Consider the following 24,611-nt stretch of genomic DNA (forward strand, 5'->3'; position numbering starts at 1 on the left):
GAACAGATGACCCCTAAGGTCCCTTCCAGCTCTAGCAATCTATGAATCTCTCCCTTATACAGACACAGACACATCCTTCTCTCCATTCCTTATAGAAACACGTTTCTCTCTATCCCTTAGGGGGGCAGCATGGTGCTGCTTGTATTGGGAGTCAGAGGATCTGGGTTCAAATTCCAAATTAAAATAACTACCTGTGTGACCTTGGACAAATCCCTTCACCTTTTGGGGCCTCAGTTTCCTCATCTGTAAAATGAGGGTATTGGACTGGATGGCCTCTGAAGGTCTCTTCCAGCTCTATATCTATGATCTCATGAAACTCTCTCCATCTCTTCCACAAACAAATCTGTCTTTGCATCCCTTATACACAGAGCTTATTTTCCACATTCTTTCCATGTATGCCCTCCATCCCATTCCTTAGCTAGAACCCCCTTTCTCCATATCTTACACACACACACACACACACACACACACACATTTCATCCACTCCTCCCTCTTCTCCAAAGGAGAGGTTTCATCAGGGTACACAAGCCCACCTCACTCAATTTCTCTGGCTGAGATGTATTCCACTCATCACCCCATCCTAGCCCAGGGCTGTGAGAGAGGCTGCACTGGCCTCTGCTCTAATGATTTTCCCTGGAGCCTAGCTCCTCTTTACACAGCTCCATGACCCCTATTCCTGTTCTCAGTGGCTCCATAGTTCCCCCCTTCCTTCTTCCCTTTCCCTCCCTCTAACCCCCTCCTGCAGACTCCCTCTCAGTGGGCAAGAGCTGAAGTTGTGACCTTGTCACCTCCTTCCTTATCTTGGACTTGCTACCTCTGAGGAAAATCTGGGGTGCTGTCCAGTCACCAACCCCACCAGTGCAATCTACTGTAGACAAAGAAAAGAGGCAGAGGACACTCAACTTCAGAGTTCTGCCTTCTAAGAGAAACATTGATGGGATGGTGAATTCTCTGGTTCTAAGGAGGATTTTTTCATTCTTTTGTTGAGAGGAGTCTGGCGATATCCTATAAGACACCCCTGAGGGATGATAACTCCTCTTTCCCTTTCTGCTTTTCATTTGCCCTGTTGACTCCCCTTTCACAAGTGCACCTGGCCCCAGTCCTCAATTGTAAAATGATGGAATTGGATTGGATGACCTTGAAAAGCCCTAGCATTTCATCTCTTAGCGGGGTAGTGCTGCTCAAGGCAGTGCCACATGTGAGCCATGCCTAAGGATGACTTGCCCATCAAGCTCCCCAGAATAACTCACGCCAGGCTGAGATTCCAGGATCTAGACCTTCTTGACCTCATCAGGTATCCTACTTAGAGTGACCATATCTCCTTTACAGGTGGGCCTGGTGGCACTATCAAACTCTATTCCAGTGTCTAAGCTCCTTGAGAGTCTTTTGTCTGGAGCTTCCTGGGAGAGGGGGCAGGGCAGTAAATCTTCTTTCCCATTAAATGGGCAGGGTAAGGTGGTGAAACACATCAGAGAGCACAACTTGCTGTTTAAAACCCTCACCAATCTATATCCCTCCTATATTGCCTGCTGGGTCCCCTAGGAAAGCCCCCAAGTGAACTGAATACCTCCTAAATACTCACGTCCCCACAAGAGGAGAGACAGCTAAAGTCCAAATGAGGATCAGAAGAGTGAGCCATGCAGATTCTCCCTCTGCCTAGCTGTGGAATTTAGGGCCCTACTGGTTTCTCCAAGTTAGAGATTGGGTCCACTGGTCAGGCAACCCTCCTAACTTCCTCTCCCTGACACCCACCCAGTTCTTAGTGCCAAATGCTTTGATCAGTATTATCATTCAGCTGGGGAAAGAGGCATGGAGAGGGCTTGGGGTCAGTGGCCCAGTCAGCAATCATTTGGCAATCTCCCTGGAGCATGCTCAGCCTCCTGAGTGGTTCCCAAGGTTAAGAAGAATCATCTGCAGGCCAATGGCTAAGCTTTGGTTTGAAGGGTCTAGAGGGAAGTGACAGGAATGGTCAGAGCATTGAATTCAGAGTAACATAGCATGAGAAGCCCTAATTTTTGTCTTCTATGCTGTGCCACTGACCCTCTGTGCCTCAGTTTGCCCATCTTTGAAATGGGGACAGGTGCCTTTTCCTATGCATTTGGAGTATCTGGTTATGAAATGCAGTGCCTGGGGGCTATTCCTAGCTTATGGCTTTCCTGAGCTAAATAGAAATGCTGATAAGGTCTTTCAAGGCCTGGATGACACTTGTATTTCTTCCCGTCAGATGATGTCTGTCCTCTCTGTTGGACAGTCTCCCCCGCCCAATGCCATGCTCCCTTCCTTCACCCTTACTCTGGGCTCCTGCTGTTTGCCTCCCTTGGCTATCTGGCACTTCACGGCCTCACTTGTTCCCCTTGTCCACTGCCCTTCCTCAACCCCAATCTGCCCATCTCCCATCACTCCCTAGACATTGTGTGCCCCATTCTGTCATAGGTTCAAATACCCACATACACAGATCTCTCAGGAACAAATGGGGCCCCTGGTCCCTCCACACCTCCTTCTGTGCCGTTCCCCACACAGGCCAGCATCTCTATGGGGATATCCTATCCCAATCCACCTACCAGCTACCCCCCTGTATGTGGTGCTCCAGTTCCAGGCCTCCTTTCTATCTCTTTCTTTTTCATTTCCTTTATCTTTTTTTAACGTTGTATGAGTGAAGAGGTATCCCTGTGTGTTGTCTTGGAGAACTAGTCTCATACCTGAGAGGAGGATGGGGGACAGACCCCTCTCTGTGTGGAAGGGACTGGAAGCCCTGGGCTCCAGTATTGCTGCCCAATACCAAGACTGAATAAAGTATATGTGCCCTGAGCCTGTCCAGCCCCATGTGTCTATTTCTCTTTCTCTCTTTTCTCCTACTTCCTCCATTCAGTCTTTACTGAGCTTCAGTTCTGCCCAGGGTAGGTATGAAAGATCACATGTGTCTCCTTGTCCTTGAAAACCTGAAGTCTAGGTGAGAAGACAGAACCACACCTCAACAATACACCCTTGCCTCTAGTCAAAGCCTCCTGTTCCCCAGATTCCTCCCCAACATGATATATGAAGTCTGTTAAGAGGAGTTAAAACCTTTCATTTACCAAATCATTAGATTCTGGAATTGGATGGGACCTTGGGGGCAATCTGGTCGAATTTCCAACTAAAGCAGGAGACCTCTCTCTACATCAGCTCTAACAAGCAATCCATCATTCACCCTGTTTGAACACTTCCAGTGACAGAGGGCCAATTCCCCACCAAAGCTGTCTGTTCCATTGTGGAACTGCTCTCCTTTTAGCAAGCTCCTTCTGACATTCAACTGAAATCTGCCTGCCTTCATCTTCTACCCCTTGCTCACTATTCTGTTCTCTGGGGCCAAGTACAATAGAATTCATGATACCTTCAAATACTTGAAAATGGGTATGATGACCCCCCAAAAATCTGTTCTCCAGGCTAAACATCCCTGTGTCCTTCAGCCAACTTAATAGCATAGCTACCAGTTTCCTTCATAACTTGTTTGCCCTCCTCCGAACATAATATGTCTCCAAAAGGAGAACCCTCAGACTTGAAAAGAGCAAGCTGAGGGCACAAATTCTCGTGAAATGGGAATGTGGGGACTGAGAGGCATAGGAGAGCGGGAGGTGTAATGAAAGAGTCCTGCATGTGGAGTCAGAAGGTCTGGGTTTGAATCCCTCACTGCTGCTTTATTCTTGTGTGGCTTTGGACAAATGTCAATTTCCCCTGTAAAGATGCTGGACTAGATTCTTTTTAAGACCCCTTACAGCTCTTACATTTTTTAATCCTATGACTCTGAAGTAGAACCAGAGGGAGGGTGTACCGTTCAGTTCTGACAATCTATATTCCAAGGTCCGTTCAAACTTAAGCATCCTCAGATTCTGCCTGCATCTGGGATGATATAAGATTTGAGAAGTGAGGGGGAGGGGAAAGCCCATCTAGGATCATGGTGACACCTGCTGGCTAAATTGTGGTAGTATCCCAACTTTTGTTCAATCCTGAAAACAGAGGGAAGGGTGTGAAACCAGCTATCCCACCTTAAAGAAGGGAGAAACCGCTGTAATCAATGAATGAAACACATGTTCATATAACATAGAATGTCAGAGCTGGGAGGAATCCTAGAACATAGACTGTGATAGGTGGGAGGAGTCTTGGATAATAGACTGCTAGGGCTGGGAGGGGCCTTGGATCATAGAACATCACAGCTGGTGGGAAACTTAGAACATAGACTGTCAGAGTTGGAAAGGACCTTGGACCATAGAATGTTAGGGCTGTGAAGGACGTTAGAATATAGGTTATTGGAACACAGGACCATAGGATATCTGCATAGTAAGAAACTTAAGAGATCATCTAGTCCTGTCTCTCTATCCAGATAAAAAGACTGAGTTCCAGATTTATCAACTATTTACTGAGTTGCAGCTGTGTGACAAGTTCAGTAGAGGAATTACAAAGACATGTAAGACAGAGTCCATAAGACAGATCTCGACTTTCCAGAGCTCAGGAATCCATTGGGACTCTAGGTCTCCTGTAAAACTAGAGAAAAAAAAATTACTTAAAAAATACTATAAAATCAAGTGCTCTAAGGTATAGTATGTAGCCACTAAGGCATTCAGAGGAGGGAGATCACTGGTCTAGAGCAGCCCAAGAAAGTTTCCTGGAAGAGATAGGCCTCAAAGTGGGAGGTTTTCAAATCACCATTTGACTCCTCAGTCACCAACAGCTCCAAAATCTGGAAATTTACAAAGGAGAGAGGAAGAACAATCACTAGATTTGGGCTCAGAGGCCCTGGGTTTGCTTCCTGGCTCTGACTCTATTGGCTGGGGAAACTGGGAAAAGTCACTTTATTCCAATCAGCCTGTGATTTCTTTTCTCAGATAAGGATTGGACTAGCTGGCCACTGAAGTCCCTCCTGACTAAAATTCTGTAATCTGTAAAAACAGGAAGAATGACAATCCTTTTGTGACTTACCTCACAGCCCTGTTGTGGGGTATAAAAAAAAAGTAGCTTATTTATATAGCTTGTTAAGGTTTACAAAATACTGTCCCACAGCAACCCAGAAAGTAGAATTCTCTTCTATTTAAATGTCTAGCTAACACACATTTACATAGTACCTTCTTCAACCATATCATTGTGCCTTCCTTCCTGGAGTGTTGGGGCATTGCTTCTGGAACCAAGAGGTAAGTGGACCAAGAATTGCTGTGGACTGGGGAGATCAGAGAATCATGGGATTTAGAACTGGAAGAAACCATAGGGATCATCTAGTTCAATTCCCTCATTTTCCAGATGAGGAAATCAAGTCCTAGAGAGGGAAAGAGGGCTCTTGCCTGAGGTCCCGCAGGCAAAAGATGACACTGGATATTCAAACCTAAGTCCTCTGACTAAATCATGAGTATTGGGGCTTAAAGGATGAGGCATAAGTACCATAGCCAAACCTATTGTTCCCCAAGGCCCAAAGCCAATTTTAGGGGGCTGAGGGTCATCATGGGCCTAGGGATAGCAGGATCATATACGTCACACTTTTACAGGAGAGTACCACTGATCCTTTTCAGTAGATCTCTCTTGATGCAGAGCTTGGAGGTAGCATCAGATTTTGTTCTTTGGCTATCTGTAGAATCATAGACTGTCCGAGCTGGGGGGAAAAACAACAGCCTTGGAAATCACTGGGTCCAGCTCTTTTTTTTGTTTGTTTTGTTTTTTTTGCAAAAGGTGGAACTGAGGCCCAGAGAAATTAAATGACTGATCAGAAATCACATAGCTAATAACTTCCAAACACACATACACACATACTCCTTAATTACCTGTTTCTCCAGCCCAGGTCCCAGGTGCTCTGACTATAAGAAGATTGCTGAACACTTGAAGCTGGAAACAAATTACAGATGGAAGAGGAACAACAGAGCGAGAGGGAGGGATTGCCCCATACCTACACACACTCCTTCACACTGCTTGTTTTGGGTGGATTGAGGAGGGATCAGTCTAAACCTTCAGAGGTGGTGGTTAGAAAGCTGTGGGACATATATAACCCATATCAAATTGCTTACCATTTTAAGAAAGAGGAAAGGGAGGGAGAAAAATTCGGAACTCAAGATCTTATAAAAATGAATGCTAAGAATTGTCTTCATGTATAATTGGGGAAAATAAAATATTATTTAAAAAAATAAGACTAGGGGACAGGACATTTCTGGGTGGGATACCTCTTCTCAGAAGAAATCAGCCTCCTTCCTTTGATTCTTTCCTGGGATAGAGACAGAAAAAGCAAGGAAGAAAAGTAGGAGGTAGGGGTAAAGGAGAAGAAACGGTTAGAGAAAAAAAGAGAGGAGGAACAAGAGGGAACAGGGGAGGAAGGAAGAAACCAGAGATGGCAGGATATCAAAGCTAGGAGGACCCTAAGAACAGAATCTTAGAGATAGCAAGGAGCGGACTTTAAAGACTACTTAGCCCAACTCACTCTGTAGATGAGGAAATAGGTTAAGAGACAGAATTGACTTGTTTAGGATTACCATCAGTGGCAGGGAAAAGAGAAAGAAGAAAAGACATAGAGAAGAGAAGAGCAGAGGAAAAGAGGAGTGAGGGAAGTGGCTACTTCTAAGCTGGACATTTGCCTGAATTTCCCCAGCTTCACTGAGCTTCCTAGCAACCAATGGCCACCCTACCCCCATCCTCTGGTGTTTCCTAGCAACCAACGCTCAGCTCAGCTTTTCTTGGGTTTCCTAGCAACAGAAGGTCAGGCCACCTTCCTAACAGGTGGGGGGTGTTAGACCCTCCTTGCAAAGATCAAGATTTACTCCGGATCAGTAGTAGGGTGTCTCAGGTCAGTGGTGAGGACCCTGCACCTGGAGTCAGAACAAAGCCTAGAGAGAGGGTCCTGAGTGACTTTGGGAAAGTCCCTGACCCTCTTTGTCTTTTTTTCTATTGTGGTGGTATCCTGGGCCTTGTTTCTCTGCAGCTGGGGTAGAACAGATTGTTTCAGGCTCCTCCTCTACCCCGCTGAACCATCCTCTCTGCACATAGGTTGATAGAGGATTTTGCTTAAAGATTAAACTCTGCTGGCTCTGCCTGAGAGGACTCCCTGTGGTATTCAGCAACGTAGGGAGGGTGTGTAATTTAGCTAACATACACCAGATCTAAGAGGGACCCAAAGTGACAAGGCAGAAAGGGAATGAGGAGAGTGATTGTGGTAGAACACACCTGGAGACAAAAAGTCCTGCCGTAGATAAGCCGGCCCCATTGGGTTCAGGCTTCCTTGCCCCAGGCTACCAGGGGATCCCAAAGAGGCAATGGAGAATATGCTCTAGGGTATTCGGATGAGGCCTGGTTAAAGAGGGTACAAATCTCCCCAACCCACTATTGCAGTGCTTCCAGAAGACTGACCTTTAAGATTCCCACTGGCCCAGGGACTTAATCCTATCCGTGGAGAATAGGGAAGGAGTAAGGGAAAGATGAAGGAAAAAAAGACAAGGGGAAACATAAGAACAGGAGACTGAACAGGGGGCAGATAGAGGGAACAGCTCCCCCAGACTAGACACTCGGGAAAAGGGAAGCTTTGGGAAAAACTTAGGAGAGAAAAGAGGCTTTTAAAATGTGGGGAGGGATATCTCCAGAGCTCCCCCCAGGCTCCATTGGAGTTATATTGTTCCCAGATGTTTGGATAGTCTTATTGACAGAATGGGGTATCTGTGAAAGGGGAGGTGACTCAATGAAGAGATTCCATTCTAATTTAAGGAATGGGGCTCAGTGGGTGGGCTGGGGGGTCGGTTAGCTGATGTGAGTTCATTGAGAAATGAGGGCTCATAGAAGGATGACGCGAGTTTAGCGAGGGGATGGGGAACAACGCATTGTGGAAGACAGGGTCTCGAGAAGGGGGGAGGGAGTTCCATGAAGAGATGAGGGGGTGCTTAGTGAGAAGATGGGGGTTAAATTGCCCAGGAAAACCAAGTACCAGCCAACTCCGCCCAGCCTGGCAGCTCCCGAGAGTAGCGGGAGGTGCCATGTCTAGTAGCTACCTGGGGCTGGTGAAACAGTGCTATGGACTCCAGCACTGTCACCCCCCACCCTCCACCCCACCTCCCACCCTCCCTCCGCAAAGTGGTTCATGCGCAAGCGCCAGCTCAACCAGCACAGGGGAGGCTGCGGGCTTCGAGGTGAGCGCAGCCCGCCGCGCTCCGACACCCCTTCAGTCCCAGTCCCAGCTTTCTCTCCCAGGACTAGCCCCAGAGCCAGCTCCTTTGGCCCGGGGGTTGCCTTTCCTCTCCCGTCAGGCCGTGCCAGGCAGTCGGGGGACCCCAGGGAGGCAGACGGTGCTCTGAGGTCGAGTATGGCAGTACCCCTGGCCTAGGTAAGCAGTATGGGGGGTCCAGGGCGTCTCATCAAGGCATGGAGGTGCCCAGGTCCTAGCCCTGGGACCAATAGCGGGAGGAGGGGACCCAATCTAACCAGACCCGACTCTGCTTTGGGAGAAAAAAAAACGAGGTGCTAGTCTGGGATTCCTTATATCCCCGTGGGATGCCTCACATCGGGGCAATGCACCACTTCTGTGCCTCAGTTTCCCCGTTAGAAGAAAGGGTCGGGCAGTCTGATGGGCAGCTGAAATATACCATAGGAATAGAAATACACTTCCGTCTAAAGGGAGAAGGGTGGGAAGCTCGTAAGAGACACTCCTTGGAGCATTTTGTAGGGGGCAGGGGTGGGCAGGGGGAGGGAACAGAAACCTGAAGCGGAACAAGATCTCTCTCTCCAGAAGGCCCTCACCTTGGACAGAGCCCTGAGCAAGGGCTGGAGGAAAGGAAAGAGTGGAGGACCAAAACATGAAGAGAGACCACATCTCTATTTTTCTCCATCCTCTACTCCTTTTACCGCCCCCTCCCCTTGTCCCTTCTCTCCCTCTCCCATCCTAGAGCTGACTCACAGGTTGTCTGCCGTAGTCAACATCCTTGTGTCTCTCCACCTCCTAATCCTCCACTTCCCCCTCCATCAGTAGCTGACTCAACCTGTAGCCATCATAGCTTTACTAAACCCCCTCTCTAGTTTTCCTCTTCCTCTCTTACCCTCCCTTGGATTGCTGATTCACCTGTAGCCATCAGCCCTTCCCCCTCAAACATTCCCCCCCTTCCCTTTCTCCCTCCTTACCCCGCCCCCATCCCACTGCAGCCAGCTTTCCCCCTCCCTCCTCCATCTCTGGCCAGTCTTGAGACTGTTTCCATGGCAACTCTCACCCTAAGCTTTCCACTGGCTGGTCCTCCCCGTCCCCCAGTCCAGCAGCAAAGATCCAGAATAGGGGGAGGAGGTGGGGCCAGAGAGATAGGAGAGGAGGCTCCAAGGTCACCTTCTTCCTCCTCTTCCTAAGGAAAGAGCAGGGCATTTAGAGGAAAGAGGGCCAAAATATGAGAAGGCAGTATGTAAAAAGGACAGTGTTATTAAGGAAGGCCCAAACACACCTCCATTTCCAGCTTTTAGTTCTCTGATCCTGCAGCTGCTCGCCTGCCCCATCGTCCCTCCCTCCTCTCCTTAATAAATGAAGGCTTGCAATAAAGCCCTGCTTCCAGCCTAGGAGTCCCACAGTGCTCCCCAATTCTTAACCCAAAACCCTCTTCACATCTTACCCTCAATGCAGCCCCTTTGTTCCCCTCCCATGCCCCCTCTAGAAGGGCAGTCTCTCCCCCTCAGATCCCTATCTCCATCCATCCTTCCTAGGCTCTGCACTGCCACCTAAGGTCTGAGAGTGAGGCCCATCTCTCTGCCTATAAAAAAAACCCCTAACTGGCCAGATCTTCATACTCCCTGAAATTTTGAAATTGAATTGAGCACATCTAGATTCTAATTCTAGTTTAGCCGTTCCAAGCTGCATGATCTTAGGAAAGATTTCAAACATATAAAGGCTGTCCTAGGGCTGAGAAAGCTGGCTTTGTCCTTCTGCCTGTCCTGGGAAGACAGAGCAGAAAAAATGGGGAGAATAACCTGAAGGCAGATTTCAGCTTCATCTCAGAGTAAGAACTTCCTAACCATCACCTCTGTACAACAACAAAACAACTCACGTGTGTGTGTGTGTGTGTGTGTGTGTGTACACTTTAGAAATAATGATAATGACTTGAGAAATAGTGACTTGCCTGTCCCTAGAGGTATTCCAGCAAGAGCTAGATGATCCATTTTTAAGGAATGTTGTAGAGAATATCATAGATTTAGTGCTAGAAGGGGACCTTGGAGGTCATCTAGTCTAACCCCTCCCCCTCATTTTACAGATGAGATGAAGAAACTGACACCCACAGAAGTTAAACCGCTTACCCAAGCTCATAGACAGTATGTAGATTTTTAACTCAGGTCTTCTAACTCCAAGCCCAAGATCTGGAAGGATGTCTTTGTGAAGAGCAGATTCCTGTGCAGTCTCTGGTTGGACTAAATGACTTCTGAGATCTCTCTCCAGGTCTGCGATGCTTTCATTCCAATCACTAAATCTATCTCAGTCTCAATTTCCTCCACTGTGAAATGAAGCTGTTGGATTAGATGGATGATCTCTAAGGCCCTGCTTAGCTCAAACTTTCTCAGTTCAAAGATCCTTTACAACTCTGACCCTGAAAAAGTGTGATTCTTCAATTCTTAGATTCTATAATCATAATTTACTTAACATTCAAACTCCAGAAGGCTTTGGGATCTAAATGCAAATAAGTATGGAAAGGGAAAGTGTTGGGAGATGGGGCCATACCTTATCTATTCTTAGGCAAAATCTTGATGGTGTGTGTGTGTGTGTGTGTGTGTGTGTGTGTGTGTGTGTGTGTGTGTAGAGTTGGTTTATCAAGTCAACAAACCGAATTCAATAAACATTTGTTAAGCACCAATGGTTCTTAACCTTCTGAGCATCGGTCTTAGGGATACAGACTGGACCAGTGATTTTATTGGTATAAGGAACTCTTTAGGGAGGCACCTCCCTCTACCTATCCTTATCTACCCCTATGTAACTTAAAGTCTTAGAGTTGCCTAGGTCATTGAAAAATTAAGTGACTTTCTCAGGGTCACAACAACAGTGGAGTGGGGGAGGCTTGAACAGGTCTTTCTGACTCCAAATTTAGTTGGGTATCCACTTTGCCTCTTGGACTCCACTGGGGATAAAAAACTAAAAAAGCAATATGAACATGACTCTCAAGAAGCTTACAGCATGCTAGGGGAAACATAAATAAGTCTAACGAAAAACAATGTGATGGGAGAAGAGACTCAGACAAAGCGTTATCAGATCTAATTCTTGCACATAGGCCATTCAACGGGGCCTTTGGGATTCAGGAACACAGAGGATTGTGAGGAGAAACCCAAACAAAATGCAAGAAGGTGTTGAAGAACCTTCTTTGAGTTGTCTGGGAAAAACAGAGGGAAGAAAGCCAGGATTACTGGAACGCAGAAAGGGACCTCTCAGGTACATGCAAAGGAGAAAAGGCATTTTCCGCTGCAAAGATGCCTTGATGATCTGTTGTAAACAGATTTTCCCCAATAACAAATACAGCATTACATAATTTAGAGCAAAAATCACCTTTTCAACAGGGCTGGAAGATCCCTTCCTTATAGATTTCCTGGTTTTACAGATAAGCAAACTGAGGCCCACAGAGGTGAAAAGATTTACTCAAATTCGAATAGCTTATGAGGAACAAATGGAATTCAAAGTCAAACCTTCCAACCTTCTATTACACCAAAGTAGAATGGGGGCAGAATAGTTGGAGGAGGCTTAGGGAGGAAGAGGGACTTGAACCAGGCTTCATATCCCATTTGGTATAAGTTAGGAGTAAGGCCTGGACCGAGGGCTTTTGGGAGCTCTGACCTTAAGCCTTAATGTTTCCTCCCACTCTTAGACAGAAACATGATGCCTGCCCGAGAAAGGCCGTGTGCCTGCGGCCGTGGTCCCCATGAGGACCATGGCAAGTGGAATGGGGTCCGTTCCTACTTGCACCTCTTCTATGAGGACTGTGGAGGTGCAGCCCACCCTGAGGAGGTGGAGGACCCCACTCCAAATAACCAGGACACCTGTGACTGGTCCTCTTCCTTCTGGAAGGTAAGTCTTCTCCTCCCCACCCTCCAAATTGCTGGACTTCCTGCCTTAGCCCAGAGTTTGAATAGTCGGGATTTTAGGAACTCAGAGGGAGAGGTCACTGTAGATTGGGGTGATCAGTAAAGGTTTCTAAAATGAAATAATATTTGAGGTATGCCTTGAGGGACAGGTAGGATACAAAGGGGAGTTTTCAGGGTGAGTCAAGGCTCCTGGGTATGAATGAATGTGGGGAGGGGGACCTCTGGGGGAAAGACTGGCTTGGCTGGAATAGGTCTTCTTGACTCTGATACCAACTCTCTATACACTGTGCCAGGTTGCCTCTCCATCTATTCAAGTTCACTAAATTGGCAAAATTGATACGATTAAATGCTGTGGGACTATGGGCAAACAGGTGTGCTATTACATTGTTGGTGGAGCTGCGAATTAGTGAATCTTTTTGGAAAGCAAACTGGTAATATGTTGATAAGAGCAACAAGACTGATCATACTCTCTGATTCAGAGATCCTACTATCCATAAGGAAGTTATACTGGAATAGTCCAGTGGATCTCATCAACATGGGTACTCTATTCACTCATGTGGATTGCAGCTCATCCATGCTTTCTCACCCCATACAAAACTTGTCCATGTTTTCTGTAAGTCATCCATAGAGAATCTACCCAATATGCTACAAGTCTTCTCTGGTTCAATTAATATTTCATGGATACCAGTAGTATTCAGATTATCTGTATTTTATCTCTCAGTCTTGGTACATGAACAGTCCATCTCCTTTTCCAGTGATTCATGTCCTTGTGATACCTATTACATCATCATACAATGGCGTCATCATTGGTAATATGTTCCAGCCTAATCACACCCACCATGGATCTTTCCATTGCTGTTTGGGTCAGCCTTTTGTGGCTATGAATTTTCTGAGCTTGTATTCCTTGATTCACCTGGCCAAGATATACATGGCACTCAATTATTTCTACAGACTACCCCTCAAGTGGAATATCATAATCTGAATGATATTCATTTTTCATCCACTTGGTTTTTCCTGTATGACTGCATAGTTCATATGGGTACTATGAAAAGGAATAAAAGACCAACCTATACATTATTCACAGCACCCTATACCATCCCCACCCACACCCCCCAAAGCAGGAACAAGGTAGTATAATGTAAAGGAATTCCACACCATTGGATTTGATTGATTGAGGTCAGAGTACTTGGGTTCAAGTCCCAGTTCAAATCTACTACTTAGGTAATCTTAGGATGTTACTTATCCTCATTGGGGCTCAGTTTCCTCGTGTTTAAAATGGCTAGAAGGTGGGAAGACAGATGGACTACCTGATCTCTAAGGTCCTTTCTGAATCCTATAAAAACCACTTACAAAATCAAACCAACCCATTTTTACTGACAACCCTAGGTATGGGTGTCAGCCACTTGCCTCCCCACAGCCCTTCCCCCACTGCCTGTCTTCCTCTTCCCAGGGAGTTGTGTCCTTGTCGCTCCTCTTGCTGCTCCTGGGAGCCGCTGCCCTGACCACGGGCTATGCTGTGCCGCCTAAGTTGGAGGGCATCGGAGCAGGAGAGTTTCTGGTTCTGGACCAGCGAGCAGCTCAGTACAACAAGGCTCTAGGCACTTGCCGCCTAGCGGGTAGTGCTCTCTGTGCTGTTGCTGCCATCCTGCTGAGTACTTGCATGCTCTTGGTCCTGTTGACCCGACTCAAGCCAGAACCCAAGGCAGAGCCTGTGGACAGGGAGGATGAAGAAGCACAGCAGCGGGCACCCATCTTATGCCAGAGGCCCCAGAGCTGGTGGGGATCTGGGCTTCCCCTCCACTGCCATGAGTATCCCCTTTGGTCCCTCAGGGGTTCATCCTATCCAGCCCAAGTATAAGTCCTAAGCCTAACTCAGGAGCAGCCCAATTGTGGGAGGAGGCATCACTGAGTCAGAACTTGGGGTCCCTGCCCTTTGGGGCTCACTCTTCTGGTCTACATCCCTTTTTCCTTTACTGCTCCTTTTCCTTCCTGATCCCAGTGGGGCACTTGACTCAAGGCTACTCACCCAGCCCCAGCCCCAAGAAGCTAGACCAAGGGGTGGAAATGTCCAAGGTTGGGGACCCCTGCTGTTCCTTCCCCCATCCCTACTGGGGAATGGCTAACAGGTCAGGGTTCCACAGAAGAACAACTTAGCTCTCTCTTTTTCTAGCCTGGAACCTGGATCTCATGAACTCACTCTGCCACTGAAGAACTGTGTGATTTTGGGTAAGTCTCTTCTCCCTGGGGTTGTTTTCCCTTACATTCAAGAGCTAAAAACTCACTAAGGTTTTTTCTAGCTCTGATTGTCTATGTTTATGTATTCTAACATTATGTGTACCTTCCAGCTCGAAAATTCTATGTTCCTTCCAGCTTCAGCATTTTATGGTCTGTGTTTTAAAGTTCTATATTCTAAAGTGATTTCCAGCTCAAACATTCTATGTTTTAATGTTCTGTGTTCTAAGGTCGCTTCCGGCTCTGCCATTTTGTGACTCTAACATTCAGAGTCTTTGTCTCTTCATGGAGAGAAACATCTGGGTGGGCAAAGTAATTTGGGGGGGGAGATGAGATAGGGCCCCTCTGTATGTATCCTTTCCCAAGACTGTTGAACTTCCCTCCCTCCCCATCCCCCAAACAGATGGTCCCTGCTTCCTATAACAGGCCATCATGCAATAAGAATCTCTCATACTTTCATCTTTCTTTAAAGCACTTACATCTATTGTCCCATTAGTTCCTCATAAAAGTCCTGTGAGAGAGGCAAAACTAGGATAATTGTCTCCATTTTACAGAAGAAGAAACTGAGGACCAGGCTGAGGAAGAGACTTTCCTATCTCAAAGAGAGTCCGTGGCAGAAGTGGAAAACAGACCCAGGTCACCCGATTCCCACTCCAGTGCTATTTCCAATGAACTAGCTCCCAGGGGTGGGGAGCTGGGCTTTCTGGATGGAGACATGAGTGTATCCCTGGAAGAAATTGATGTCTCCATGCTCTGTCCACCCAAGCCAGTTTCTCAAGTATCCCCATCCTGGGTCCAACAACAAGAGGTATCCTTTCTCCCATCACCACCAGGGGGCAACCTGTGCCCAGGACTGGCTTAGGGAGGGAGTTGGAGTTCATCCTGTTTATCTGAAAAGCCACCTGGCTACCAGGGTCTCAGCTCCACTGGTGTATGAGGTCACTGGCCTAACCCCACTTTTGCCTGACCCCACAGCCCTCTCTGTTCCCTTCTTCCCCTGTCTTCTCTCTCAATAAAAAGCCAGGATGGATCTTAAGAACCTCTTCTTTCCTACCCAGATACTGATGGCATGAAGGGCAGGCAGAGGTGTTGAAACCACACAGGGGAGGCACCAAAGAGGGTGGTAACCTAATGCTATGGGAAGCCTGGATAATGGGTACCTTGGGGAACACACTGGGATGTGGTCCCCATGGAGGGAGAAAACCTTGGGGTGTAGATATTTGGAGAACAGTCATTTTGAGATGGACACTGTGGAAGGCAGACACCTTATAATATGGATATCATAAAAGTGGATACTTTGAGATGCATAGTTACCTTAAGGTGTGGGCATCACTTTGGGATGTTTCCCCAGCTGAGGATGGGGACTTTGGGGTGTATCTACCCCAGGTGGGTATCTTGGGGTATGGGTACATTGGATATGGATACCATGGTGGGGGGACACTTGGGAACATAGTCCCATGGAGATTAGACACTGTAGAGGACAGATGTCTTTGGGTATGGACATAGGGAAGACAAGTATATCCTGGGTGCCCTGGGTGACAAGTGGTATTTCAGGGCATAATGACTAATTAAGGAGAAGTGTGGAGAAACTTGACACCTCCTCCCTCTTCTCCACTCAGAAAAACCTTACCTCTCTCCCCCCCTTTCCAGAAATAGAGACATGATCAGAAAGATGAGAGAGACAATAAGGCCTCCAGGTTTAAGAAGCACCCCCAGCCTCCTTGTGCACCACAAATTTTGCATTATAGTTAATCAATGAATCTATCTACAAGCACTTCTTAGACGCGTACTAAGTACCAAGCACTTCTCCAGGCTGGGGCTACAAAGATGAAAAAGAGCTCACATACTACAGCTCCGTGTAAAGAGACGTGTCATTAGGGGTGACTGGGGATTCCTAGTGAGGTAACAGTTACCCCACCTGTTCTGAATTCTCTTGCCCAGATCCCTGGGAATATTCAGCAATTCAGATACTATCAGGCAGCTGTGGAAAAGGGCAGAGGACAACTGACTCCACAAGAAGAGCCTCCCCCTGGCCAAGAGTGAGTTAAGGGAGCTGTCCTTCAGGTAGCCTAGCCTGCCAACCCTAAGGTAGGCCCCAGCCCTCACATCCCCTAGAAACACTTGAGACTGCCAGGTTCGGGTTTGTGGTAGGGAAATGAAAGTTGTATCCTTAGAGTTTTTCCTAACCAGTTCAATTCTTTTACTTGGTATAAAGACTCCTCTTTGTGGGTCAAGGCTATCTGCTCCCCCTTAGGAAGGAGGCATTACACTTGGAAACATTTCTTTCTTAAACCCCACCCCCCAATCTGTGCCCTCCCACTTCCTAGCACAGCCCCCACCCCCAATTTGGAGCCCGTCTAATCAGGCCTTCCTCCCCTGATCCTCAGACCACTGTACTTCCACCCCCATCCCTGTGCAGTGAGTCAAAGTTCCTCCTCAGAGATCCAAGGACAGGCTGTTCCCAAGACTGAGCCTGATGGTAGGCATGGATCAACAGCCTATCCCCTTCCCTCCAGAAGACAAAGGGACAGCTCCAGGGCCCTAAGTGCCAGGATCAGCCCTGGCTCAGCATTCCCACTAGATTTAGGCATCTAGCCTGAGATCCCTAGATAATCAAGAGAGAGAGGGAGGGACAAATAAAGAGAGAGACAGATAGAAAGTGAGATTCAGAGAAAAAAGAAAAATTCATCCATAGTGAAGATGTTTCTGGATGTTCAGGAAGAATACTCTCTACCCATTCACCCAAAACCAATTAGGATGGAATCTTTACTGGTGTTGAGAGTGGGGAGTTCTGAGCAAAAGTGGCCTCAGCCTTCCCCTATCTTTCCTTCCTCCAACAAGCTCTGGGAGAGATATCTCCTATACCGGCCTGGTTCTTCTTCCAGCCTTGGTTATCTCAAGGCAGCCTATGTAGTCTAAAATGACTGATCCATGTCTGGAATTCCAAGACCCTGACCTCTGACCTGCTTTGCTAAACCCAACCCAACAGCTCAGCCTGAGGATAGTGACCACATGATCTCCAGGCCTCCCAAAGAATTCCTGCATTTCTATAGTCTGACCATCTCCCAGACTACAGAGGGGATCCATAGATCAACTTCTCCCAATACCTGAATCATTGCATAGCTAATCTACTGGCAAGAAACCTGGCTATATAAAACCTGGATTTGAGTCCCCATCTCGACACAGCCTTGAGCTAAGTCTATCCCGTCCCCTTTCTTAAGTCTCCTAGTTTCCTCTTTGCCTACTCATAGCACAGAAGTGACCACAGATTCTCAAAGTTCTTACTAACTTAGGAAGCCTCCAAGGATGGGCCTGCTTGGTCCTCTGAGGAGAAGCCCAGCTAAGAACAGGAAGGTTTCTCATCAGGGTCATGACTGCCAGAGAGCAGATGCGCAGTCACAAGGTCCTTGGGAACTATCTCCTGAGGAGGAGAGAGGCCACTATCCATATTGGAGGAGAGTTCCCAGAACAGTGAGTTCACTGTTCTTTTGAAAGTGATACAGATCATTCTGGACTACTGAGAAACAATACCCCTGGGAAGAATGTTCTTCGGCATGCCCTCAAACCCCAGGATAAGCCAACCATCCATTGACATAGGAGTGGAATCTGTATGTGTGTATATGGGTAGGTATGTGTCATGGGTGTACAGATAGACTGGCAGAGTGATTTGAGGGCCAGCCTCAAAACTAGGAAGACATGAGTTCAAGTTCTATGTTTGATAACATGCTGTAACTAGTATCCTTGGATGAGTCACTTAATTTCTCATTGCACCAGGAAACTTTCTGAGATGATAAATTACAAAAAAGGTTGTTGCTTTTCATTGATGAAAGGCATTTCCATAGTGGAACTATGCCAAGGAAATCCCAGATCTGGACAATGTCCCTTCTTCTCTAAATGAAAAGGCAGCACTCAGGCATTTGGGTTACATGTTACATGAGGGTTACGTGTCCAGACACAATGGCAGGCACACAGAGTTTTGTTTCAATTCAACAAACACTTATTAAGCACCTGCTAGGTTCAGCTAGGAGGTAGCTAAGTGACTAAGTGGATAGAACAGTGAGCCTGGACTCAGGAAGATCTGAGTTCAAATCCAGCCTCAGATACTTACAGGTTGTGTGACCTTGGGCCAGTCACTTAACCATATTTACCTCAGATTTCTCATCTGTAAAATGAGCTGGAGAAAGGAAATAGCAAACCAGTCCAGTATCTTAGTCAAGAAAACTCCAAATGGGGTCGCAGGCTGAGAAGGGCAAAGGATCAATCCAGACAATACCCTAGGGAAAATTGATAGGGGGCAAGACTAGTTTTAGTTGGGTGGATCAAAGTAGGCTTCATAGAGGAGATAGAAGCAGAGATGAAGAGATGGTACTTTGAAGTACAAAGGTCACAGCAAGTAGAGATAAAGAGGAATTCTGAACCATAGTTCTCTCTGGCAAAGATGAAGGGTCCTGCATGCACAAGTAAGCCCACAAACCCTTGGATACTTACAATTATGCCACTGTCAGCTTCACACCTGCCTTATAAGCATCATTCAAGAGGGTTTGCCCAGATAAGTAACATCAATTGAATAGCTTAAAAAAAAAAATTAGAGGGATCTTAGCAAGTCCTCTCCTCTCTGTGCCTCGGTCACCTCACTTGGGAAATGGTGGTGATAATCCCTGCCCTGCCTGAAGGCTGAGAACTAGACTAAATGATCTGAGGTTCCTGCTAACTTTAGTATCCAGGATTCTATAGAAATTAATTTGTATTTTGAAAATTTCATAGAAGACCTCTGAAACCATTGAAGAAAATCCTAGGACTCAAGGTAAGTTGTTGATTAATTAATAGGCAAGGGCCACACTATCTCCATTCTCTAACAGTTGAAAGGGGCTGACCTGAAAGCAGGGCATGTGGTTTCAATGTCTCTAATCTTTCTTTCTCTCGTCTCTCTCTCTCTGTCTCTCTCTGTCTCTCTCTGTCTCTGTATCTCTGTATCTCTGTATCTCTCTCTCTCTCTCTCTCTCTCTCTCTCTCTCCTTGTGACTGTTACACTAAACTTCAAGACAGCTCAGTGGAATGGGAATGAAACATATAGTCTGAAGCCATGAGGTAGCTTTCTCTGGAAGAGGCTGATGAGTCCAGAGATGCTTATGGGCACATAAACATACATATATATAGATAAATAGGTACCCATAGAAGGAGTAAGGAACCTGCGTATACAGTCAGGTATGTCTTCATACAACAAATACAAATGGACAAACACAAACACAAAGCGACACGTCCATAAACATATATTCAGACACACACGTGCTTGTGGAGATACACACATACCTGCAAACAATCCCATGCATACTGTAGCTATGAGTACACAGGCCCCTTTGGAACATCTATTCTGTGATTAACAAACTCGGATCTATCCGATGTCTCACTTGTCACAATCATCCACCTTTCGGTGCTTGGGGAAACCTGGGTCTTCCCGGAAAACATAGAAAGCCTGGTCACTCTCCCCAGTTAAGGTTATCCCTTCACTCATGCCCTCCACACTCCAGCTAGAAAGTGAAGTTGGCATACTCCTTGCTCCTCATTGCCACTTACCCCTGTGCTGCCATCACTCTGCAGTCTTTGTTAATTTGAGATGTATTCTATCCCTTCATGTCACCTCCTGGCACAGGTGTAGGCACTATGCAACATCCTGCACTAGCAGCTCACAGCAACTGGTATTTTTCTTAAGCCTCCAGGAAGGGAGGTTTTATTATTATTACAGCTATGTTATTAATTATTCAGAAAGGAAGTATCACACTTGTTTTGTCCACCAGGTAGTGCTAAAGCCAAGCCATCTACTAGTCAAGTTATTTATGAGTTCCCATTCACCACCTCCAGCTTCCTAGCAAGCCAAGTGACTCAAAAGCCTGAGGAATTAAAACTTATATTGCCAGTATGCTGACTTTTCTACTAGGGGATGATGTGATATCATTCAGAATGGCTCAAACATTAGGAAAAAATCTGTAACCTACTACACTTCTGGAGCTTCCCTTCTCAATCAATCATTCCCTCAAAACCATATCATATACTCACTTAATTCAGTGATATATTATGGTACCATGAAAAGAACCATGGCCCCAGAGTCAGGGAATCTGGGTTCAAATCCTACTGTGATGCTACCTGTATAACTTTGGGCAAGTCTTTTTACCTGCCTGGGCCTCAGTTTCCTCATCTGCAAAATGAGGAGATTGAATTAGATGGCCTCTGAGGGTTCCTTCCCTCTCTAGATTCTAAGCACCAATGATACAACCATGAAATATACAAAATTCACTGACTACAAGGTTTACTAGGCATAGCAAAAATTCAAGGAAAATTGTTAGGGGTCCCCACATGGGGAGCCTTTGCCCAACAATCTCCAAGAAACCCCTTCCTACCATTTCCTGGACTCCCATTTTTCTTTCTGGCATGCTGAAGGAACAGTTACAAAGCACTGAGCTCCCCTATAACTCAAGTGAAATTCAAGGAAAGGGCCTGCATACCTGGGACCCCAACTATGATATGGGGCTATAAGCAAGGGAAAACAGAAGAAGTATTGGAATCACCTCCCCCATCCCAGAATAGTAAAAGTGAAAAGACAGCTAAACAAGGAGCTGGCCTCTCCATCCTAGGCTGACTACCAAACGCCTTTTTTCAAAAGTTGATAGTTTCTAATCACTGACTAGCTCTCTCCTCCACAATCCTGCTCTTTGATCATCTCTAGCTTTTTTCCCTCTGGGCTGTCTCAATCACAGTAGTTCTCCCTCCTCCCTGCAAATCAGACAGGAAATCTCTCTGTGTTGTATGGCAACAACACAGTCCTCAGCTGCCCCTGAGCAAACAGCTCCCAGGAAATCATTGGCCTCTGGGGGAAAGGGCAAGAGGGCAAAAGGCAGGCCTCTCGACCCATGAGCAAAATCTCACCACGTCTCCTCATCCTATCCTTGGGCCTTCTTGTGTTCCAGAGTGAGCAAACGCTTTCCCTGCCTGGCTCCCTAGCAGGGGGAAACTGACTTCTTGAGAAAATGGATGGCAAGTGAGAGGGAGGAAAGATAATTTAAAAGAATATAATAGTACTTTTTAAGTTTTTCATTTTCGTCCTCACTTCAACACTGGGAGACAGTCCCTATTGCTATCCCCATTTTACAGATGAGGAAACTGAGACAGATAGAAATTCTATAACTTGCTCAAGATCACACAACTAGGGAGCATCTGAGGTCGGATTTGAAGTCTTCTTGACTCCAGACCCAGTGCTATATCCACTGTACCACCTAGTTACACACAGTAGGCACTTAATAAGTGTTTGTTGAATTGAAGCAAAACTGTGTGTGTATGGTATATGAGTGAGTGTGTGTGTGTGTGTGTGTGTGTGTGTGTGTGAGACAGGTCTTCCTGACTCTAGACCCAGTATTCTATACATATTCCACTTAGCTTACTATCTTCAAGGCATCATCATCCTTTTCTTCCTCAAGGTCCATTGGGTAAACAATAATACAGTTATCCCTTCCACATGGTGATCTGGAAAATCCAGGTACAGTTTTTTGGCCCTCCCTTAGTACCAGAGAAGAAGTCTGAATTTTTTTTTTATAGGGTGTTTACAGTACCTTATTATAAAATTTGGGTTGATATTATACAATACTATACATATATATTATGCATTTTTGATGAATTTCTGAACTTTTTACATGTCATCTGAAGCTTCTGCACAACTCAAAAACTGCTCCTATGCTGATCCACAATATACAGAAACCAAGATGGGGAAAATCATGAGGCAGAAGGCATAACTGTAATTCAAACAGCTAGCGCAGTGAGTCCAGGCTGCTGATCAGAGCCCCGTTCTGATCTCCTTGGCTTCCAGGTGATTGCCTCACCTTTCTCAGAGAGTCAGTACCAGACTCCCAGCTATCCTCTTCAGTCATAGCCCTACCCTCATCTCCCAAATTCTTCAACTTTCTTAATATCTTGACCTCTCTCTTCACTCCACTTAACTATCGGGATGGTCCTGCTTTAGTTCTCAGCATCAGCCTTAACTGTGTGGCCACTATAACCATAACCTTTGATTCCAACTTCCCTTTTCTGATCATAATCTGTTCTTCTAACTTTTCCTCTGAGTCACCTATTCTGTCTTGACCAAGACCTCTAGTTACTGTTTTTTCCTATTCTTTTTTAAAATTAAATTTTCTTTTTTTAATTAACAAATCTAGTTTTCTCTCCTCTCCCTTCCCATTCCATTGGAAAAGAAAAAACCAAAACCAAAACCTTATGACAAAGGTTTTTTCCTAAGTGACATGCCTACTTGGGACAAATAGGCATATTCAAGTAAAGCAAATTGCCTCATTGGCTGTGTCAAAAAAAAATGTTAAGTATCATTCTGTGCCCTGAATCCCTCAGCTCTCTGTCAGGTGGTGGGTAGCAGGATTCATTATCCCTCTTTTAGAATCATATATAGGCTTCACTGATCAGAGTTCCTACAGCTCTCAAAGTTGTTTATTTTTGGTAGTACTATTGTATAAATTCTTCTCCTGCTTCTCCTTTCTTCATCAGTAGATTAGTCTTCAGAATTGTTCATTTTCATATTATTGGTGTTATAATAGAACCTTTCCCCCTGGCTCTGCTCATTTCACTCTGGATCACTTCATACAGGGCTTTCCATGTCTCTTTGAAATCATCCATTTTTCCATTTCCCATCCATACACCTCCCTGTTTTCCCTCTTCAGCCTTTCTTCTGGCCCCTTTTTCTTCTGTAGTTGGCTAATTTAACAATACACTCAGGCCTGTAGAGCTGGCTGTTGTCCTTCTGTGTCATCAATGTTCACCTTTATCTTCCTGAAATCATCCTTCGGCTATCCTTTCAAATTTTAGAGAGAGGGTAGATCTTCCTTCATCTCTCACCCATTCTGGAAATTCTTGTTCATTCATTGTCCTAGAGCTGGGGTTGTTTTTGCAGTCTTGTTCCTTCGCCCAGGGATTTCTCCTCCTTTTTTATTTATGGTATTAGGGAATCTTTCCTGCTTATTCATATAATTAATCCTTAGAAAGGCAGTCCAGAAAAATGGACTTGGAATTAAGAGGACTTGAGTGCAAATCTTACCTCAGATATTCACTATTTGACTGTGGGCATGTCACTTAATCCCCTCAGTTTCAGTCTCCTCATCTCTAAAATAGGGATCTCACAGGGTTGTGGTGAGGATCAGATGAGAGCACATACTTATAATATTTTGCAAACTTGAGGTGTTAGTTATTACTATTGTTTTTCTTTGACTTTTTTCCTAAAACAGCTTCTTTTCTTTTCTCTCTTTAATTTGTTTCATTTGTCATTGTTTTAAAGTAGGACAGAGAATTCAGGTTTAACCAGGACCACCCATTCTCCCATCTTGCTGAAAGTCCACCACTGACCCCCTCACACTCCCTGTAATGGCCCATCCTGACCCTCTCTCTCTGCCACCTTCCTTTACGTAGTCAACCATCCTCTCCTCCTTTACTCTAGGCTCTGAGGAAAAAGTGACCTTTATCCTTGGCAATTTATTCCACTTATCCCAACCCCTACAGTCTCCTTATAGGCAGCTAGGCAGTGCAGTGAATAAGAGTACCAGTGCAGGAGTCAGAAGGACCTGAGTTCAAATCTCACCTCAGACACTTGACAGTCACTAGCTGTGTGACCTTAGGCAAGTCACTTAACCCCAGTTGCCTCATCCTGGGCCATCTCCAGTCATCCTGATGAACATCTGGTCACTGGATTCAGATGGTTCTGGAGGAGAAGTGAGGCTGGTGACCAGCACTGCCCTCCTTCACTCAAAACAAAGTCAAGTGCAAGTCATGTCATCATTTTTCTGATAGCATGGTCCTCTTCGACAATAAAGGATGAACTCACTCACAGTCTCCTCTGAGAAGTTTGTCTCATCAGTCATAGGATCATAGGGTCTTACATTAGAGCTCAATCCCCTCATTTAACAAATAAGAAAACTGAGACTCAGAGGGTTTAAGGTACTTGCCCAAGGTTATACAGTTAGTGAATATCTTCTGGAGGAACTGAAACCAGGTCTTTCTGACTCCACAAAATGTCCATTCCGTGTACTTTACAACCTATCACTCTCAACTTCAATTTTTCCCAGTCTAGTGCCTTTTTCCCTAGGCTGCAAACATGCTCAGGTCTCTGCCATTTTAAAAATTAAATCTTGCATCTTATACCTCTTCTGTCTTTCACTTAATCTCCCTTTTCCCCAAAGGAGAAACCAAAGTGTCCTGCTGCTCAACTGGTCACCTGTGGCCCAACCTGGCTGCAGTTTCTGTCTTGCAGACCTTGTTCTAAAGTGGAATGATAGGGACTGGACCCATGCTTTCGTTAGTATGGAGAA

General features: G+C 45.8%; 3 protein-coding genes and 1 long non-coding RNA gene across 5 annotated transcripts in view; 3 read left to right on the forward strand and 1 right to left on the reverse strand.

The window, feature by feature from the left end:
• SOX12 (SRY-box transcription factor 12) overlaps nt 1-194 on the forward strand; it is a 2,787-nt gene extending 2,593 nt beyond the window's left edge. The window contains exon 1 of the mRNA XM_072631666.1: nt 1-194. This exon is cut by the window's left edge and continues 2,593 nt beyond it. The gene's annotated coding sequence lies outside the window, so the exon portion shown is untranslated.
• Nucleotides 195-4,371: 4,177 nt separating this feature from the next.
• Nucleotides 4,372-6,546, reverse strand: LOC140519016 (uncharacterized). The gene is made up of 3 exons (XR_011972072.1): nt 6,177-6,546; nt 5,784-5,987; nt 4,372-4,518 (listed from the first exon to the last, which is right to left on the reverse strand). It is a non-coding gene; the product is annotated as an uncharacterized lncRNA (long non-coding RNA).
• Nucleotides 6,547-7,971: 1,425 nt separating this feature from the next.
• NRSN2 (neurensin 2) lies at nt 7,972-15,295 on the forward strand. Of its 2 annotated transcripts, XM_072631668.1 has the most exons (6): nt 8,070-8,317; nt 10,218-10,399; nt 11,811-12,010; nt 13,478-13,803; nt 14,198-14,253; nt 14,814-15,295. In XM_072631668.1, the coding sequence occupies exons 3-6, from the start codon at nt 11,819-11,821 to the stop codon at nt 15,119-15,121; spliced, it is 882 nt and encodes a 293-aa protein (XP_072487769.1). In that variant the 5' UTR covers nt 8,070-8,317; nt 10,218-10,399; nt 11,811-11,818; the 3' UTR covers nt 15,122-15,295. The 2 variants fall into 2 exon arrangements, with proteins under 2 accessions (XP_072487768.1, XP_072487769.1); XM_072631667.1 differs by lacking the exon at nt 10,218-10,399 and having other exon boundaries at nt 7,972-8,317.
• A 924-nt stretch (nt 15,296-16,219) lies between these two features.
• Nucleotides 16,220-24,611, forward strand: part of TRIB3 (tribbles pseudokinase 3) — a 34,733-nt gene continuing 26,341 nt past the window's right edge. Inside the window, exon 1 of the mRNA XM_072631679.1 lies at nt 16,220-16,347. The gene's annotated coding sequence lies outside the window, so the exon portion shown is untranslated. The remainder of the gene's footprint in view (nt 16,348-24,611) is intronic.

Source organism: Notamacropus eugenii, chromosome 1, assembly GCF_028372415.1.
Source record: "Notamacropus eugenii isolate mMacEug1 chromosome 1, mMacEug1.pri_v2, whole genome shotgun sequence".
NCBI lineage: Eukaryota > Metazoa > Chordata > Mammalia > Diprotodontia > Macropodidae > Notamacropus > Notamacropus eugenii.